Genomic DNA, 19,850 nt, shown 5'->3' with positions numbered 1-19,850 from the left:
TGAGGGATGAAGGGGAAAGGGATTGAGTGAGTGAGTGAGTGAGGGATGAAGGGGAAAGGGATTGAGTGAGTGAGTGAGTGAGGGATGAAGGGGAAAGGGATTGAGTGAGTGAGTGAGGGATGAAGGGGAAAGGGATTGAGTGAGTGAGTGAGGGATGAAGGGGAAAGGGATTGAGTGAGTGAGTGAGGGATGAAGAGGAAAGGGATTGAGTGAGTGAGTGAGGGATGAAGGGGAAAGGGATTGAGTGAGTGAGTGAGGGATGAAGGGGAAAGGGATTGAGTGAGTGAGTGAGGGATGAAGGGGAAAGGGATTGAGTGAGTGAGGGATGAAGGGGAAAGGGATTGAGTGAGTGAGGGATGAAGGGGAAAGGGATTGAGTGAGTGAGGGATGAAGGGGAAAGGGATTGAGTGAGTGAGGGATGAAGGGGAAAGGGATTGAGTGAGTGAGGGATGAAGGGGAAAGGGATTGAGTGAGTGAGGGATGAAGGGGAAAGGGATTGAGTGAGTGAGGGATGAAGGGGAAAGGGATTGAGTGAGTGAGGGATGAAGGGGAAAGGGATTCAGGAGGCAGAACTGTGTGATGCTCGGATTGGTTTATTTTTTGTTGTGTCGCGCAAAAGTACATGTACAAATGGAACACTAGAGTCGAAGCAAATTAACGTTGTCTTCAAGAGAACATTTTGACCAAATAGTTTTCCAGTATTAAAAAAAAAAAGAAAAAGAAAAAAAAGAAGCTCTCTGGTTAAATATATAGTTTTAACATCAGTTCGAGTACTTGATTACTCATGCCCATCAATATGTAACGCGCTGAAGCCTGCCTAACGTTGCCTATATGCATTTGAATGGTAAAAAGGAAGCGCGCTTCAATTACCACCTGAGAAAGAACATTTTTTTTTGCTCTTTTTAAAATCGTGGCCATCAAAACTGTTTTTAACACACAATTGCATTTACAACTGTTAAGCAATGGTTGAGCTTATAAAAGCACGTTTTACTCCAGCAGCAAGGAATGAGCTGTTTGAAAAGTTGTAGCAGCAACCCTCGTGCTGGCTGACAGGTTTTCCTCTCATCGGCTCTGTATCTGTATGCTGTGAGCGTGTGATAAGCATAACGACTTGTGACAAAAATACACACGAGCCAATTTAATGCCACTAAATTAGGCAAATTAACCTATACACCTAGACCAATAAGCATGGCCAGTCAAATGTAAATTAATTTCAATCAATGAATAGGCTAAAAGCATTATTTTGCAATGGGATTTATCTGCATGTCCCAGACATCCATTTTTTGGGATCGGACCAAAAGCCGGCTATTACCGGCTAACGGAAAAGCTGGTGTGTGAAAAGCAAGCGACTGAGTATGAGAGAGAGCAAGTGAGTGAGTGAGTGTGAGAGAGAGCAAGTGAGCGAGGGAACGTGAATACCCATCTGCCATTCACCTGGATGACTTTGTAGAAGTATGCGTACTGCCGAGCGGTGTTCTTGTACTGGCTGAGGACGTCCTGGATGGCTTGAGTGGACAGCAGGTGGCGTACTTCTTCCTCCTCGTAGTAGAGAGGGGTGTCGTAGTCCCCAGGGAGGGTCTTGATGTAGGGCAGCCAGGGGGAGGAGGGGTCAGCCCGCTCACACAGCAGGTGGAGGGCCAGGGTCACGTTACCCATGGCCTGGAGAATACGGTCCTGGCTGTACAGGGGACCTGGGAGGGAGAGGGGAGAATTTACATACAGAACAGTGTGTGTGTAGAGGTGTATGCGTGGACCCTAGGGGAGGACAAAGCACAAGGGGTTTCAAATTTCAGAGCTCAAAGCCTTGTTGTCAAATCAAACGTTATTTGTCACATGCGCCGAATACAACAGGTGTAGACCTTACAGTGAAGCGCTTACTTACATGCCCTTATCAAACAATACAGTTAAGAAAAATAAGTATTAAGTAAAAAAATGTATAAATAATTAAAGGAGCAGCAGTAAAATAACAGTAGCACGGCTATATACAGGGGGTTCCGGTACAATGTGCTGGGGCACAGGTTTGTCGAGGTAATATGTACATGTAGGTAGAGTTAAAGCGACCACGCATTGAAAATAAACAGAGTAGCAGCAGCGTAACAGAGGGGGGGACAATGCAAATAGTCCAGGTAGCCATTTGATTAGCTGTTCAGGAGTCTTATGGCTTGGCTTATAAGCTTTTAAGAAGCCTTTTGGACCTAGACTTGGCGCTCCGGTACTGCTTGGAGTGCGGTAGCAGAGAGAACAGTCAATTTTTAGGGCCTTCTCTGACACCACCTGGTATAGAGGACCTGGATGGCAGGAAACTTGGCCCCAGTGATGTACTGGGCCATAAGCACCACCCTCTGTAGTGCCTTGCGGTTGGAGGCCGAGCAGTTGCCATACCAGGCAGTAATGCAACCAGTCAGGATGCTGTCGATGGTGCAGCTGTAGAACTTTGAGGATCTGACAACCCATGCCAAATCTTTTCAGTCTCCTCGGGGGGGAAATAGGCTTTGTCGTGCCCTCTTAACGACTGTCTTGGTGTGTTTGGACCATGATATAGTTTGTTGGTGATGTGGACACCAAGGACTTGAAGCTCTCAACTGCTCCACTACAGTGCTGTCGATGAGAATGGGGGGCATGCTCGGTCCTCGGTCCTCCTTTTCCTGTAGTTCACAATCATCTCCTTTGTCTTGATCACGTTGAGGGAGAGTTTGTTATCCTGGCACCACACGGCCAGGTCCCTGACCTCCACACTATAGGCTCTCATCGTTGTCGGTGATCAGGTCTATAACTGTTGTGTCGTCAGGCAAACTTAATGGTGTTGGGAGTCGTGTCTGGCCATGCAGTCATGAGTGAACAGGAGTACAGGAGGGGACTAAGAACACACCCCTGAGGAGCACCCGTGTTGAGGATCAGCGCGGCAGATGTGTTGTTACCTACCTTTACCACCTGGGGGCGGCCTGTCAGGAAGTCTAGGCTCCAGTTGCAGAGGGAGGTGTTTAGTCCCAGGATCCTTAGCTTAGTAATGAGCTTTGAGGGCACTATGGTGTTGAACACTGAGCTGTAGTCAATGAATAGTATTCTCATGTAGGTGTTCCTTTTGTCCAGGAGGGAAAGGGCAGTGTAGAGTGCAATAGAGATTGCATCATCTGTGGATCTGTTGGGGCGGTATGCACATTTGAGTGGGTCTAGGGTTTCTGGGATAATGGTGTTGATGTGAGCCATAACCAGCCTTTCAAAGCACTTCATGGCTACAGACGTGTGTGCTACGGGTCGGTAGTCAGTTCTTGGGCACAGGAACTATGGTGGTCTGCTTGAAACATGTTGGTATTACAGACTCGGTCAGGGACAGATTGAAAATGTCAGTGAAGACACTTGCAAATTGGTCAGCGCAAGCTCGGAATACACATCCTGGTAATCCATCTGGCCCTGCGGCCTTGTGAATGTTGACCTGTTTAAAGGTCTTACTCACATCGGCTGCGGATAGCGTGATCACACAGTCGTCCGGAACAGCTGATGCTCTCATGCATGTTTCAGTGTTGTTTGCCTCGAAGCGAGCATAGAAGTAATTTAGCTCATATGGAAGGCTCGTGGGCATAAACCCCGCCAGCTGTATGCTAATCATGTCGTCGTTCAGCCACGACTCGGTGAAACTTAAGATATTACAGTTAATGTCCCATTGGTAGGATATTCGTGATCGTAGCTCATTTTGTTATCCAATGATTGTACGTTGGCTAATAGGACTGATGGTAGAGGCAGATTACACACTCGCTGCCGGATCCTTACAAGGCACCCAGACCTACATCACCGATATTTCTGTCTCCTGCCAATGATGGGGATGTGGGCCATGTCGGGTGTCTGAAGTAAATCCTTTGCGTCCGACTCGTTAAAGAAAAAATCTGTCCAGTATGAAGTGAGTGATCGCTGTCCTGATATCTAGAAGCTCTTTTCGGTGATAAGAGACAGTGGCAGAAACATTATGTACAAAATAAGTTTCAAATAACGCGGGGGGGGACCACACAATTGGTTAGGAGACTAAAACGGCAGCCATCAACTCCGGTGGCATTATCATGTTTTTTAACGGTAGGATCTTTATTTTCTCCACGTGCAATAGTTCTTCCACCAACAAATAGACTGAGATGTCCAGCTTGTCTGTATTTAACTGAACTTACACATTATGGGCAAAAACACAGTATATGGGCCTAGGGCTGGATGATATGGCCAATATCTCTCCCTCTCTCTCTCATATACAGCGTATATCTCTCTAATATATATACATACACACAGTATCTCACAAAAGTGAGTACACCCCTCACATTTTTGTAAATATTTGAGTATATCTTTTCATGTGACAACGCTGAAGAAATGACACTTTGCTACAATGTAAAGTAGTGAGTGTACAGCTTGTATAACAGTGTAAATTAGCTGTCCCCTCAAAATAACTCCAGTCATTAATGTCTAAACCGCTGGCAACAAGTGAGTACACACCTAAGTGAAAATGTGACATACATACACACACACACACACACACACACACACACACACACTGCTCAAAAAAATCAAGGGAACACTAAAATAACACCTAGATCCTAGATCTGAATGAATGAAATAATATTATTTAATACTTTTTTCTTTACGTAGTTGAATGTGCTGACAACAAAATCACACAAAAATAATCAATGGAAATCCAATTTATCAACCCATGGAGATCTGGATTTGGAGTCACACAAAATTAAAGTGGAAAACCACACTACAGGCTGATCCAACTTTGATGTAATGTCCTTAAAACAAGTCAAAATGAGGCTCAGTAGTGTGTGTGGCCTCCACGTGCCTGTATGACCTCCCTACAACGCCTGGGCATGCTCTTGATGAGGTGGCGGATGGTCTCCTGAGGGATCTCCTCCCAGACCTGGACAAAAGCATCCGCCAACTCCTGGACAGTCTGTGGTGCAACGTGGCGTTGGTGGATGGAGCGAGACATGATGTCCCAGATGTGCTCAATTGGATTCAGGTCTGGGGAACGGGCGGGCCAGTCCATAGCATCAATGCCTTCCTCTTGCAGGAACTGCTGACACACTCCAGCCACATGAGGTCTAGCATTGTTTTGCATTAGGAGGAACCCAGTGCCAACCGCACCAGCATATGGTCTCACAAGGGGTCTGAGGATCTCATCTCGGTACCTAATGGCAGTCAGGCTACCTCTGGCGAGCACATGGAGGGCTGTGCGGCCCCCCAAAGAAATGCCACCCCACACCATGACTGACCCACCGCCAAACCGGTCATGCTGGAGGATGTTGCAGGCAGCAGAACGTTCTCCACGGCGTCTCCAGACTCTGTCACATGTGCTCAGTGTGAACCTGCGATCATCTGTGAAGAGCACAGGGCGCCAGTGGCGAATTTGCCAATCTTGGTGTTCTCTGGCAAATGCCAAACGTCCTGCACGGTGTTGGGCTGTAAGCACAACCCCCACCTGTGGACGTCGGGCCCTCATACCACCCTCATGGAGTCTGTTTCTGACCGTTTGAGCAGACACATGCACATTTGTGGCCTGCTGGAGGTCATTTTGCAGGGCTCTGGCAGTGCTCCTCCTGCTCCTCCTTGCACAAAGGCGGAGGTAGCGGTCCTGCTGCTGGGTTGTTGTTGCTCCTACGGCCTCCTCCACGTCTCCTGATGTACTGGCCTGTCTCCTGGTAGCGCCTCCATGCTCTGGACACTACGCTGACAGACACAGCAAACCTTCTTGCCACAGCTCGCATTGATGTGCCATCCTGGATGAGCTGCACTACCTGAGCCACTTGTGTGGGTTGTAGACTCAGTCTCATGCTACCACTAGTGTGAAAGCACCGCCAGCATTCAAAAGTGACCAAAACATCAGCCAGGAAGCATAGGAACTGAGAAGTGGTCTGTGGTTCCCACCTGCAGAACCACTCCTTTATTGGAGGTGTCCACATACACACACATACAGTGGATATAAAAAGTCTACACACCCCTGTTAAAATGCCAGGTGTTTGTGATGTAAAATAATGAGACAAAGATAAATCATGTCAGAACTATTTCCACCTTTAATGTGACCTATAACGTGAACAATTCAATTGAAAAACAAACTGAAATCTTCGAGGGGGAAAAATGAAAAATAAAAATCTTACAATAACCTGGTTGCATAAGTGTACACACCCTCTTATAACGGAGGATGTGGCTGTGTTCAGAATTAACCAATCACATTCAAACTCACGTTAAATAGAAGTCATTACACACCTGCCATCATTTAAAGTGACTGATTAATCACAACTAAAGTTCAGCTGTTCTAGTAGGATTTCTGACATTTTCTTAGTTGCATCTCAGAGCAAAAGCCATGGTCTGCAGAGAGCTTCCAAAGCATCAGAGGGATCTCATTATTGAAAGATATCAGCCAGGAGAAGGGTACAAAAGAATTTCCAAAGCATTACATATACCATGGAACACAGTGAAGACAGTCATCATCAAGTGGAGAAAATATGGCACCACAGAGACATTACCAAGAACTGGACGTCCCTCCAAAATTGATGAAAAGACGAGAAGAAAACTGGTCAGGGAGGCTCCCAAGAGGCCTACAGCAACATTAAAGGAACTGAAGGAATTTCTGGCAAGTACTGGCTGTGTGCTACATGTGACAACAATCTCCCGTATTCTTCATATGAATGGGCTATGGGGTAGGGTGGCAAGACGGAAGCCTTTTCTTACAATGAAAAACATCCAAGCCCGGCTGAAGTTTGCAAAAACAAACATCAAGTCCCCCAAAAGCACATGGGAAAATGTGTTATGGTCTGATGAAACCAAGGTTGAACTTTTTGGCCATAATTCCAAAAGGTATGTTTGGCGCAAAAAAAAAACACTGCACATCACCCAAAGAACACCATACCCACAGTGAAGCATGGTGGTGGCAGCATCATACTTTGGGGCTGTTTTCTTCAGCTGGAACTGGGGCCTTAGTCAGGGTGGAGGGAATTATGAACAGTTCCAAATACCAGGCAAATTTTGGCACAAAACCTTCAGGCGTCCGTTAGAAGCTGAAGAAGAAAAGAGACAGTTCACCTTTCAGCACGACAACGACCCAAAGCACACATCCAAATCCACGAAAGTATGGCTTCACCAGAAGATTAACATTTTGGAATGGCCCAGCCAGAGCCCAGACCTGAATCCAATTGAACATCTCTGGGGTGATCTGAAGAGGGCTGTGCACAGGAGATGTCCTCGCAATCTGACTGATTTGGAGCGCTTTTGCAAAGAAGAGTGGGCAAATATTGCCACATCAAGATGTGCCATGCTAATAGACTCCTACCCAAAAAGACTGAGTGCTGTAATAAAATCAAAAGGTGCTTCAACAAAGTATTAGTTTAAGGGTGTGCACACTTATGCAACCAGGTTGTGAGTTTTTTATTTTTTCCCCTCAAAGATTTCAGTTTGTTTTTCAATTGTTCACGTTATAGGTCACATTAAAGGTGGAAAAAGTTCTGACATGATTTATCTTTGTCTCATTATTTTACATCACAAAAACCTGGCATTTTAACAGGGGTGTGTAGACTTTTTATATCCACTTTGTGTGTGTGTGTGTGTGTGTGTGTGTGTGTGTGTGTGTGTGTGTGTGTGTGTGTGTGTGTGTGTGTGTGTATATGTATATATATATATATATATATATATATATATATATATATATATATATATATATATATATATATATATATATATATATATATATTTTTTTTTTTTTTTTTCTTTTTTAAATAAAAGTTCTAAATACACTTTGAGCAGTTCATGACCTTAGGGTGGATCCAAAAATAATTCTCTGCATTTCCTGCACTTGTGTTATGTCTTCACTGTGCCATGCAGGGCTGCATGATATGGGCCAAAAATCTAGGCCTAATTAATTGGTGAACTGTTGGAATCATGGAAATAAAATGATTATTCTAATTCTATAGTTGGAATATTGTTTAACATGACAGCGAATTAGTAAAAAAGTTCCTACTTTTGACAGGGTAGGAACCAAGTGTCAGTGTTTCCAGGTGACCCTAATTAGATTTTACATTACACGTTTTCTTACCTAATGTAGGTAGCTAACATATTGATGCTACGTCTATTCCTCTCTGATTTAGAAGATACCGTTGCAGAAACAGAGATGATCCAATCGCTGATGACTTTGTTGTACGACACCCCTGATTTTAATGTCACCACAAACAACTACAATGGTGGCAGTCTGACTGAGGTACGTGGCGAACGATGGAGCAGCAGAAGAATTCAGTTTGAGTCCTCAGGCAAACGTTTGCTCTGACTTAGTACATTTAGCCAGCTAACCAGTGATTAGCAGCTAACAAGATTTATTTTAGCCACAACTTGCTAAGAAAAGAAACTAGCAGACAGTAAGTAAGATAAAGTAATAGTTTAATTATAGAATGCTTGTGGAAAGCAGCATGTCAGCAACATCTTGTTGCATACATCAGACCATGCAGACTGCAGAGTGAACGGCAAGAAAGTGCTTGTGACCAATGTTCCATGTAATGTTTTGCTGAGCGTAAACTTGAACTTTGAAAAATCTGCACAACTTCCAGCCCTCATTTTGCTGTGAACACTGAGGCTGTACCCGTTTTAAAAGTTACCGTTTTAACAGTGGCCAAGTAGGACACTGTGGCTATTTGATCGTAATGTAGGCCTACCATAAAACATTGAAAATGCATCCCATCAAATATTAACATGGAAACAGCTGTTCTACCATTCAGCCTAGTGTAACAGCCAATGTGTGGTGTTCAATTTAGGCCTACATTCCATGAGATTTTTGGGGAAAATACATGTAGGGCTTGACATTAACCTGTTTATCCACTTGTTCTTCAGACAAGGAGGTGACTGAAAATGTTGTTGTTTGTTGCAAGAAACCACTTTACAAAATAAAAAAGCATTATTATTCCAATACCATTACTACAGAGAATCAGACAAATTATGTTACCCTCTGCCTATTGGCTAAAAGCCTGTCTCAAAACACAACACTGCCCGTTTAAGACAAAAAAAAGCTCTTTACCTGACTCGCTTTTCAAACATGTCTAGAAACGTACAAGCTTTGCGCTCTTGTAGGAAGTAGTCTCTCCCCTATTGCTGACTACAGATAATCTACAACTGGGCTAACAACTCACTAACTAGCAAAGGATATGAACAAAATGTACACGTGGCTACATGTAGCTCTCGCTTCGATCTCAAAACAAGCGTATCTACTCACGACCGCTCATGCTGTAAACACAGTCCAGTTCAAAGTAAATGGCACAGGTCCATATATGGCAATAGTCTACTTGCATATTGGCCAACTGCAGCTCTGATTGGTTATGACGCACTGGCCTGTGTAGAGTACGGGCTGAGTCGTACATGTCAATGCAATAGAATCCTACTCTGATCCGTTCTGACTACAACAAAATCTCTTGCATAGTTTGTTTTGGTATGTTGCATTGAAAGTGGCTAATATTGTGTTGATTTGATCACAATTGCCACAGTAAATGGAAACGTTTATAGTGTTAACAGGGAAAACACTAGAACAGTGGTCACCAACCTTATCTGATTCAAGATCACTTTGAGACAAAGTGAGACGGGAGAGAGCAGCAGACGGAGCCTCTCAACATCCCCCTTCTCTCCCTTTCCTCCACTGACACTGACCAAATAGGGACAGTCTTCCAGCTGATGGCAAAACTCAAGTCGCACCGCATAATTTCTGCCTCATGCACAAATTCATGTTGTTACTCCTATGAACAGAGAAAGTGAAATATTCCTTGATTTAAAAAAAAAAAGTCCCAAACCACTAATAACAACAACACACGCCTATAGATACACTTTCCTACTCATTCATTACTGCTGCACTGCTTGTAGTAGCGCTGAGTGGAAATAGGAAGAACGTGCAATTTATGGCTTAGAAAAGTGTTGAATACGAAGTGTTGACAGTGATGAGTAAGAACTTAAACATGAACTCACTCAAAACGAGCATCTCTTTGCTGTATTCATTGACAGTCTCTAGTCGTGGTTTTAAACGTTTAGATATCTGACAGTATCAACTTTAGTGTAGCTTTCTTTTATGGCTGCTATGTTACGGTCATCTGAGCCATCCGATTGGCCAGCGGTAGGCCTATAGTGAACTTGATTTACTCCACGTGCCTGCCGTGAAGGCATAGTTTGTACCTTCAGACATATGAAATGGTTCAAAAAGGCAACAGTTCGCCTACCCAGCGCAGCTGAAATCGGGTGCACCTACCGCCAACAGCCCGAGATGAATAAAACAAAATAGGAACACAAGGATTTATCGTTTGGATTTTTCAGAAATGTTTGGCGATCGACTAGGAATGCCTTGGAGATCTTCCACTGCTCTTGAAAGTTGACTGAAGTTCAATCTCGTGCTTCTCTCTGTCAGCTGATATTTCTACTGTGCAGTCCTGGGGGAGCTGCGTGGCAGTCTCAAGGCTACTGCATGCCCGCACTCAGCTTAGAGGGAACATTGCTTGTGACTCTGTGGTCGAGCAACTGCGCTCTCCTTGAGTGACAGGGGGCATGGCTTGGTGTGGGAAACAGCATGTAGCAGGAGGAGAGGGAGAAAGACGACTCAAGTTGTAAACGGCATAAACTAGAAAAATGTATATAACACGTGCCTAAGTTGCGTATTACTTTAAAAATACTAAACACTGAAATACTGTTATAGAAGTGAAAGTAAAAACCCTGTGTATCAATACCGCTATATAGTAATATCCGGTATACCACTCAGCCCTCTGTGGGGCTTACGTTGTCACTCACCCAGGACAGAGTTCTTGGCCGATTCCACAGTCATCAGCATCTTCCTGGGGATCCACAGAAACAGCTCCTCTGCCTGAGGAAACAAATGTTATCAGAATGGACTGTGGATTTCCATGCTTGAATTACATGGATGAATCTAAAGCTTGGCCCGTGATTTTAGTCCACCCCAGGCTTATTTGAATAATATTATTCATTGTACACTTAGTGAAAACTCATTCAAGAGTGTTAGCTACGTCATTGAATAAACTCCCACCAACTCAGAGAGAAAAGGGAAGAGAAAGGGCAGGGCCCTGTAGTGTTGCACGGCATCCTGAAATCTCAGTACTTTTTCGATACCCCCAAAAGAAAGTTAGGTGCGAGAATTTCTGCTACGTTCAGCACTTCTTTCAAATGTATCTCAGGTGATTGAGAGGATCAAGTCTATCAGCGCAGCTGTTTTAGAGCACGAAGAGCAAAGTGCCTGCTCCACTCATTCCTTGCTAAAGCCGTCTGGGCCGTAAGCTCCCCATTCATGCTGCACAGAAATTAACACACTTAAATAATGCAACATAGCATAAAGAATGTTTAAACTGTTCATTACTGTTTGCAAAACAATGTCGATACAAGCTAGAACACTTTTACAATGCAAGACGATACTGGTATTGTCCAGCTTTAATTGTAGGCTAACTTCCTTGCTAGCTTACAGCTGAAGCAATGTCAATTCACTACCCTAGTACCATAACGCTAAATATGTGGGTTTCAAAAGCTGATTGTAACGTTTTTGGTGACAAATTCACTTCGTCACCCTCGCCACCAAAGTCATGAACTTCCTTCATCTCCCTCTCCTCCTGTCTGGTTCCCACATTCTGCCTCAAGTCATTACTTCTTCTATGCAAATGTTGTTGATGAGTACAATAAAATAATGTTCTCCTAGCAGTTCCTAACAAAATAATAAAGTCCTAAATGAAAAGGATTGTCATCTGTAGCCCTGTGAAATTAGCATATTATATTTTGTTTTAAGCCTTATTTTACCAGGTAAGTTGACTGAGAACACATTCTCATTTACAGCAACGACCTGGGGAATCGTTTCAGGGGAGAGGAGGGGGAAATTAATGAGCCAATTGTAAGCTGGTACTGATTAGGTGGCCACGACAGTATGAGGGCCAAATTAGGGATTTAGCCAGGACACCGGGGTTAACATCCCTACTCTTACGATAAGTGCCATGGGATCTTTAGCACTCAGAGCCAGGCATTTAACGTCCCATCCGAAAGACAGCACCTTACACAGGGCAGAGTCCCCAATCAATACCCTGAGGCATTGGGATATCATTTTTTGGGGACCAGAGGAAAGAGTGCCTCCTACTGGCGCTATAGCACCACTTCCAGCAGCATCTGTTCTCCCATCCAGGGACCGAACAGGACCAACCCTGCTTAGCGTCAGAGGAAAGACAGTAGGGGTATGCTGCTGGCCAATAACTCAATCCATGCATTGCACACACTCCTATTAAATAATATGCATTTGCCTGTATTGTGATTTACCCAGTTTATCAATAGAGCTATACCTTTAAAATAAATGATAAACCTTTGTTGTTTTGTAGTTAGGTTGGTTAAGGGAAAGGGGGATACCTAGTCAATTGTACAACTGAAATGTGTCTTCCGCATTTAACCCAACCCCTCTGAATCAGAGAGGTGCGGGGAGCTGCCTTAATCTACGTCTTCGGCGAACAGTGGGTTAACTGCCTTGCTCAGGGGCAGAACGACAGATTTCTACCTTGTCAGCTCTGGGATTCGATCCAGCAACCTTTCGGTTACTGGACCAACGCTCTAACCACTAGGCTACCGGTTAAAACAAAGTCAAATTGATTGCATAACTGATTATTTAATGCATAGATGGCTGTCTCAAACAAAATTGACATCAAAATGTAATGACATTTAACTCAAAAGATGCCCAGAGATTTAACAGAGCAGTAGTTGAGTTTGTCTGTCTGGATCAAGAGCCTTTCTGTGACTGGCTAATAAGTCTTTCTTTGTTGTTATGGTATCATTTTGGTATTGAGTATCTTGATACTAAACCTGGTATCGGTATCAAAGTCATAATTCCGTTATCATGACAGCAACAGAGCACTGGGCTTCATACAAACAGCTCGGCCTGTTTGATCGATCAGACCAAAACGGCAGCCATTTTAGAACATCAATAATGAGGGCTGATTGGTGGGTCATTATGAGAAGAACACCAATAAGAGAGAGTTAAGCCTTGTTTCCTCTGTTGAAATATAATCAAGGAGCTGATCAATCTAGATAGTCTACGGAGGAAACCTCAGGTCAAGGCCTTTCTTGTCCTTAAAAAGACCTTTGAGCAATTTTGTTAATCAGTTGAACTTGTACAATAAGAATCTCTTGTTCCCATTACAAAACGTTTTGCTACGGTGTGCACTAACGAATACGACCCAAGTGATGTCACCCTGACAACTGTTGCCATGGACACCAGCCGATCCGGTTGTAGCGACCCACCTTGATGTCCTTGGTGGCCCTGAGGCCGAAGCCCTCGCCGGCAAAGTTGGAGATCTCAAAACCCTCGCAGGACGCTCCACTCTCCTGAGCCCACGCCATCAGCTTCGGGAAGAACTCCTCTCTGCTGCCCTCGAATATCACTGAGATACCTGTGAAAGAGACGGAGAAACACACACACAGTTATGATCAAACTCAGAGTTCTTCCTATCTATATAAGCCATGGCTCAAATCCAGCTGTGTGTGTAGTAATCGTAGTTTTATTACATTGTGTGTGCGTCAGGGTTTCCATTAGGAAAATGTGGCGCCGGACAACGTGACTGGGAAGATTTTAATTGACCGGTCATTTGAGAAATGTACCAGACTCATATGCATTGGGTGCATAACCCATTACGGCATCCACCCACAGAGCTTAGAATGACAGAGATCAAATTTACATTATGGTAATGCCTCTTAACAGAACATTTAAATTATGTTTATGCATCTTAACAGAACATGCAACTCATCTAATGAAAGCAGCCAATAAAACGTCATTTTCTAACATTTGTTAAAATGCAATTCGCGGGAAAACGCCATTCCAAACAGAGCACCCGGGAAAACGCCATTCTAAACAGAGCACCCGGGAAAACGCCATTCTAAACAGAGCACCTGATATCAGTTCCATGTGAGACAGTGATGAAAATCTTAGAAAGAGGGGGAATCTAAAGAGGCAACAACTAGGATGGGTTGCTAATATGACTAGGATTGTGCCTTTGGCTTTAGGACAATTAAATAAAAGTTGATATGAAAACCAATAGAACAGAAAAGAAATGGCATAGCGGTGAGTCCAATAGGGAAGTAAATGGAAAGAAATGTAAAAATGGTATAAATCACTGTCTATAAAGAAATACACTTAGAAATACTTCACCAGAATACATGACTTAGCCAAAGAGAAATCGAGGATCATTAGAGTCTTTAAAAAAAGTTGCTGCAGATTGTTTCAAATCACAAGCTCGTAGGCCCATGCCTATTTGGGAAGCCTGTAATTTGGGCAGCGCGTGTGGCAATAGGCCTAGCTGATTATTGAGTTACGGATGTCAGTGAAAAGCATTTAACATGCGTGAAGATAATGTTTCTGAGTATAATTTTAAATGTTGAGACAAGAAGAAGGGGAGGGGTGTGGTGAAGATATAGGGGAGTCTCTAGAACAGCTCAGCTGTCTCCCATCAATTCTTGCGCATCCATTGTCTCATGTGAATTGTTTGCCCATTATTATTTCTTTATCATCAACTCTCCATCACGTGTCACCAGTAGTAAATGTACCATTAATCCCCGTCATTTGGTTACATTAATTTCTGTTAAATCATATATTACAGTCATTTACCGTTCTCATTCTCGGAGTGGAAACGTTTGCAGAGTTCACAACCTGCTACACTTATTTCATAACCATTAATTACGAGATTTGTCAATTTTCTCATTGTCTTTTGTTTGGAGTGCTCCATGTGAGCAATGAGCACGTGTCTGGTTTCTCTGTCCTGATAACGTTGAGGGAGCGCGCGCCTCAGGATGCATAGAGGTACCTGGTCTGCTGTGCGGAAATCTAGGAAAGCCTTTGTTTAACATCCATTGAGAACAATAATATATTAAAAACCGAATCTTTCCAACAAACAATATTAAAAACCAAATCTTTCCAACAATTTCGATAATCACCCATCCTCAGCGTGAAAAAGCTATGGAAGTTACTGCTGCATTAGACTATAGGCTGTAAGTTCCATGCGCTCATTTCTTTAGCCACCAATGGATCACGATGTATCAATGTGTCCATATGGCAGAGGCTGGTGATCTCGCATTAGTTTACTTTCAGATGTATCATTTTTATTCAGATTTTTATGCTTAACCACATGACGATGATTTTGATAAACAAAAATGTTATTGAATTGAAACTATTCAACTAAAATGCGCATATGAAAATCATAACTGGCCCGCAGAACGGTAGAAATGGTAAGATAAATTGTAGGCTTCCCCAAACTTTAAACTCACACTCCGCCTATGAAGTGTTAAAATACTTGCCTCAATATGAAAATATATATATATATTTTTTTAAATCAGGTTTCAAACAATAAAGCGCCGACAGCCTGTTACCTACACATGAATGGGAGGTGCGCTTCAATTACAAAAAATATTGCTCTTTAAAATCATACATCAAAACTGTTTTTAACACTCGATTGCATTTGGAATTGTTGCGCTACGGATTGGGCTTCTAAAAGCAGCTGAGGAGCTTCAGGGGAAATCCCGCTTTTCATTTATTTATTTTGGGCCAAAAGCCGGCGATTGCCGGCTAAAGGAAACCCGTGGCTGTTCCAACATACCTTTCTGTTTCTTCCTGATCTTCTCCACCAAGCCTCGTATCTGGACGTACTCCTCCCACTCTTTCCCTGGAGAAGGGGCAGCACTGCTGCATTCTAACAGGACATACATAGGGGAAACCTCACATCATAAGTAACTTTCGGTAACCAAAAAAGGGTCTGTTTCCCCAGACACTAATCAAGCCTAAGAACATTCCATGGACACAGAATCTGAATTGAAAATGCTTCTTAGTCTTATGGGCCCCTTGTCAAAAGTAGTACACTATATAGGGTATAGGTTGCAGGGTGCCAGCCCTGCTACATACTCTGTAAGAGCTCCGATATGAGGTTCATCATCTCTTTGGGGGAGACCACAGCCATGGCGCCTGTCCCCGACTTCTGAGTCTTCACTCGACTCTTCTTTCCCATGGTGCAGCTGGACAGAGAGCAGGATAGGGACTGGGTTGAGAGTGACAGACAGCACAAAGTCATTCACTCATCTAAAGCATATTCTTGGGAGAGAAGAAACATTACAAAAATCACTCATCTCGGTTAACGCTGAAGTAAAATCTTGTGTAATTTGGTCAACTGCGCAATTCACTTTGGTGTTCATACATGTTAGAAACTGAAAGGAAACGCTTAGCCTCCCCTTCCCCACCTGCCTCCCCTTCCGAACCATGTGGGCGCACTACAGGCGAAGCAGTTTAGGCACCGCCTTCACCCAATCCTGACACGTCCAGATAACCAGTAACAAAAATAAATGGTAAAAAATAAAACTGTATTTTCGGATCTCGCACATCCCATTTATCTCTTGGTCTACAAGCAAAGTCTTTCCACAGGAGATTACAAAATCACATTTCTAAATCAAATACATTTTTTAGTCCATGGTCGTATTCACTAGTCGCCACTAAACAGAAGAAAAAAAAAAGAATCAAAACTATGAGGGAAAGACTACCTAAACACGTCCGATAAGAAATGTGCTTTCCCGTGATGTGTTGTGCCTAAGAACAACCCTTAGCCATGGTATATTGGCCACATACCACACCCCCTCGTGCCTTACTGCTTAATTATAAGCAATTGTTTTGCTAACTTGGTTTGTCTATTAACCTGTCTGGGATAGGGGGCAGTATTTTCATGGCCGGATAAAAAAAACGTACCCGATTTAAACTGGTTACTACTCTTGCCCAGAAACGAGAATACGCATATTATTAGTAGATTTGGATAGAAAACACTTTAAAGTTTCTAAAACTGTTTGAATGGTGTCTGAGTATAACAGAACTCATATGGCAGGCAAAAACCTGAGAAGATTCCAGGCAGGAAGTGGCCTGTCTGATAATTTGTAGTCCTTCTGTTGCATCTCTATCGAAATTACAGTATCTGTGCTGTTACGTGACACTTTCTAAGGCTTCCATTGGCTCTCTAAAGCCTTCAGAAACCAGATTGACACGTCTCCTGTCCCTGGGCAGATAACAGCAGCAGTGTTTGTCAGTGGACTGCCTGGTAACAGAGAGACTGGAGATGCGCGTTCACGAGACCGCCATTTTTTTCTTTCCCTCTTTGAATGAATACAACGTTGTCCGGTTGGAATATTATTGCTATTTTACGAGACAAATAGCATAAAAATATATTTTAAACAGCGTTTGACCTGTTTCTAAGTACGGTAAAGGAACATTTAGAATTTTTTTGTCACTAAATCCGCTCGCGCGTTACCCTTTGGATAGTGACCTGAACGCACGAACAAAACGGAGGTATTTGGATATAACTACGGATTATTTGGAACCAAAACAACATTTGTTGTTGAAGTAGAAGTCCTGGGAGTGAATTCTGACAAAGAACAGCAAAGGTAATCCAATTTTTCTAATAGTAATTCTGAGTTTAGTGAGCCCCGAAGTTGGCGGGTGTCTGAATAGCTAGCCTGTGATGGCTGAGCTATGTACTCAGAATACTGCAAAATGTGCTTTCGCCGAAAAGCTATTTTAAAATCTGACATAGCGATTGCATAAAGGAGTTCTGTATCTATAATTCTTAAAATAATTGTTATGTATTTTGTCAACGTTTATGATGAGTAATTTAGTAAATCCACCGGAAGTTTTCGGTGGGTATGCTAGTTCTGAACATCACATGCTAATGTGAAAAGCTGTTTTTTTATATAAATATGAACTTGATTGAACAAAACATGCATGTATTGTATAACAATGTCCTAGGAGTGTCACCTGATGAAGATCAAAGGTTAGTGCTGCATTTAGCTGTGGTTTGGGTTTTTGTGACATATATGCTTGCTTTGAAAATGGCTGTGTGATTATTTTTGGCTGGGTACTCTCCTGACAATCTAATGTTTTGCTTTCGCTGTAAAGCCTTTTTGAAATCAGACAATGTGGTTGGATTAACGAGAGTCTTATCTTTCAAATGGTGTAAAATAGTCATATGTTTGAAAAATTTTAGTTATAGCATTTTTGAGGTATTTGTATTTCGCACCACGCTCTACCATTGGATATTGGTGAGGCGTTCCGCTAGCGGAACGTCTAGATGCAAGAGGTTAAACGGTCGACATCATCTAATCTTTAAAAATAAATAAATATATAAATAAATAAATAAATAAATATATATATAGAATATCCGAAACATACAATATACTTGCAGTGAAGCCGCTCAACAACTACACCACACCAGTCATCCAACAGACTTCCATTCAGAGCGACACACAGAAGCCTCCAGGGTCAACGCCCTGCTCAATGGAACGTTGACAGATCTCCCACCAGGCTAAAAAATGTGAACCCGAACCCTCCAAGACCCCCCCCCCCCCCCACAGTTCCCCATTAGCTGTCCCTCAACCATTCAAGATCCCTCCCTAAGTCTCCCCCCCAAGAAGAAAAATAAAAAATTCAATTAACTCCATTCCCCACCCCCAAGAACCAACAAAATTAACTGAAAGAGAAAATAGAAAACAGCAAACAATGCAACATTTTTTTTAAAGGACATCAAGGACAACTAAAATCATAACAGCAATGACAACTGTATATGTTTGTGTGCATGTCTGGCACTATCCTCACAACAAAATCTGCAGAGCTTCGATGATTTTATGCCCCAAATATTCAACATTTTGTTGGTGGCAAGAATTCGATATAATAATTAGCTGAAAAGCACGTATTGAAGGCCTTGAATCTTGCGTTGTTTTATATATCAACTCATACACCCTGTACCATGGAATTGGTACATCAAAAATCTATTCAACTATTTTGCAATTTGTATGGCACAGTTGCCAACATCCTGGTCATCAAATGAAACTGGTATACTTTCCTATTTATGCCATTTTTATTCCTGCACCAGTTTTGATCCTTTATATTGGGCAGACAAACCAGTTCCCTACCTCCTCCCTCTGCCACCTGCCTCCTCCATTTTTGGGGTAATGCTGTAATCAATTGGTTGTACTCTTGGATTGAGCAGACCTTCCCGTACACTTCTGATAACTCTACCATTCCAATTTACAATATAATTTAAGAACAGAATACCCTTTTCAAACATCTTTCCCGTAAATACAGGTATTTTATCAACCAGCACATTTGAGTTCAGCCATAATATTTGTTCTATCGGGGGATGAAATTGAAATTGTATCCAGCTCCGCATTGTTTGAAAAAGGATCATTTTCAATTAAATCGAAAATGAGACATGGCAATCTGCACAAAGGCCATTTTTAAACAATGGATGAGCTTTTGTTGGTAGTCTACTTGAGAACCATTTAGCGCTCAAATAAAACTTTTGAATAAGTGAAGCTTTTAGAGAGGTTTAGTGCTTTTATATTTAATCATCTCAACCCACTCAATTCATCTTCATTATATAGATAGGCAAGCTTTATTTTGTCTGGTTTAGTTTCCCAGATAAATCGAAATATTTTTTGCTCATATGATTTGAATAACAAAATCAGGAGTAGGCAGCGCCGTGAGTAAACTGAGATATGACTTAGGAGTTAATCAGGGCAATTTTTCCATAAATAGACAGGTATTTACCTCTCCATGGTTGCAGGATCTTGTCTATTTTTACAAGTTTTTTATTGAAATTCATTGTGGAGAGCTTATTTATAAGCTAATGTAAAAGTTGTATTTTTTAAAGATCCAATAAGTATTATTGTACACTTATCATAATTAGGTTTTAGTCCAGAGAGTCCGGAAAAGTTATCTAGATCTTCAATGAGACATTGCAGGGATCTAGCTTGCGGACTTAATATAAAAATTGAGTCATCGGCATACATGGACACCTTTGTTTTTAAGC

At 42.5% G+C, this 19,850-nt stretch overlaps 1 protein-coding gene across 4 annotated transcripts in view; it reads right to left on the bottom strand.

The window, feature by feature from the left end:
• Positions 1-19,850, bottom strand: part of setd3 (SET domain containing 3, actin histidine methyltransferase) — a 76,847-nt gene that overhangs the window by 46,956 nt on the left and 10,041 nt on the right. For 3 of the 4 annotated variants that reach the window (XM_045717694.2, XM_014194918.2, XM_014194934.2), the window contains exons 2-6: positions 15,911-16,043; positions 15,609-15,701; positions 13,264-13,412; positions 10,774-10,846; positions 1,435-1,691 (exon numbers count right to left, since the gene is read on the bottom strand). In XM_045717694.2, the coding sequence (XP_045573650.1) occupies positions 1,435-1,691; positions 10,774-10,846; positions 13,264-13,412; positions 15,609-15,701; positions 15,911-16,013 (675 nt within the window). In that variant the 5' untranslated portion in view covers positions 16,014-16,043. The remainder of the gene's footprint in view (positions 1-1,434; positions 1,692-10,773; positions 10,847-13,263; positions 13,413-15,608; positions 15,702-15,910; positions 16,044-19,850) is intronic. The other variant, XM_014194924.3, reaches the window with a different exon arrangement.

Source organism: Salmo salar, chromosome 01 (assembly GCF_965601325.2).
Source record: "Salmo salar chromosome 01, fSalSal1, whole genome shotgun sequence".
Taxonomy (NCBI): Eukaryota; Metazoa; Chordata; class Actinopteri; order Salmoniformes; family Salmonidae; genus Salmo; species Salmo salar.
The sequence above is the reverse complement of the archived record's forward strand: the minus strand, read 5'-3'. Positions and strand labels throughout refer to the sequence as shown.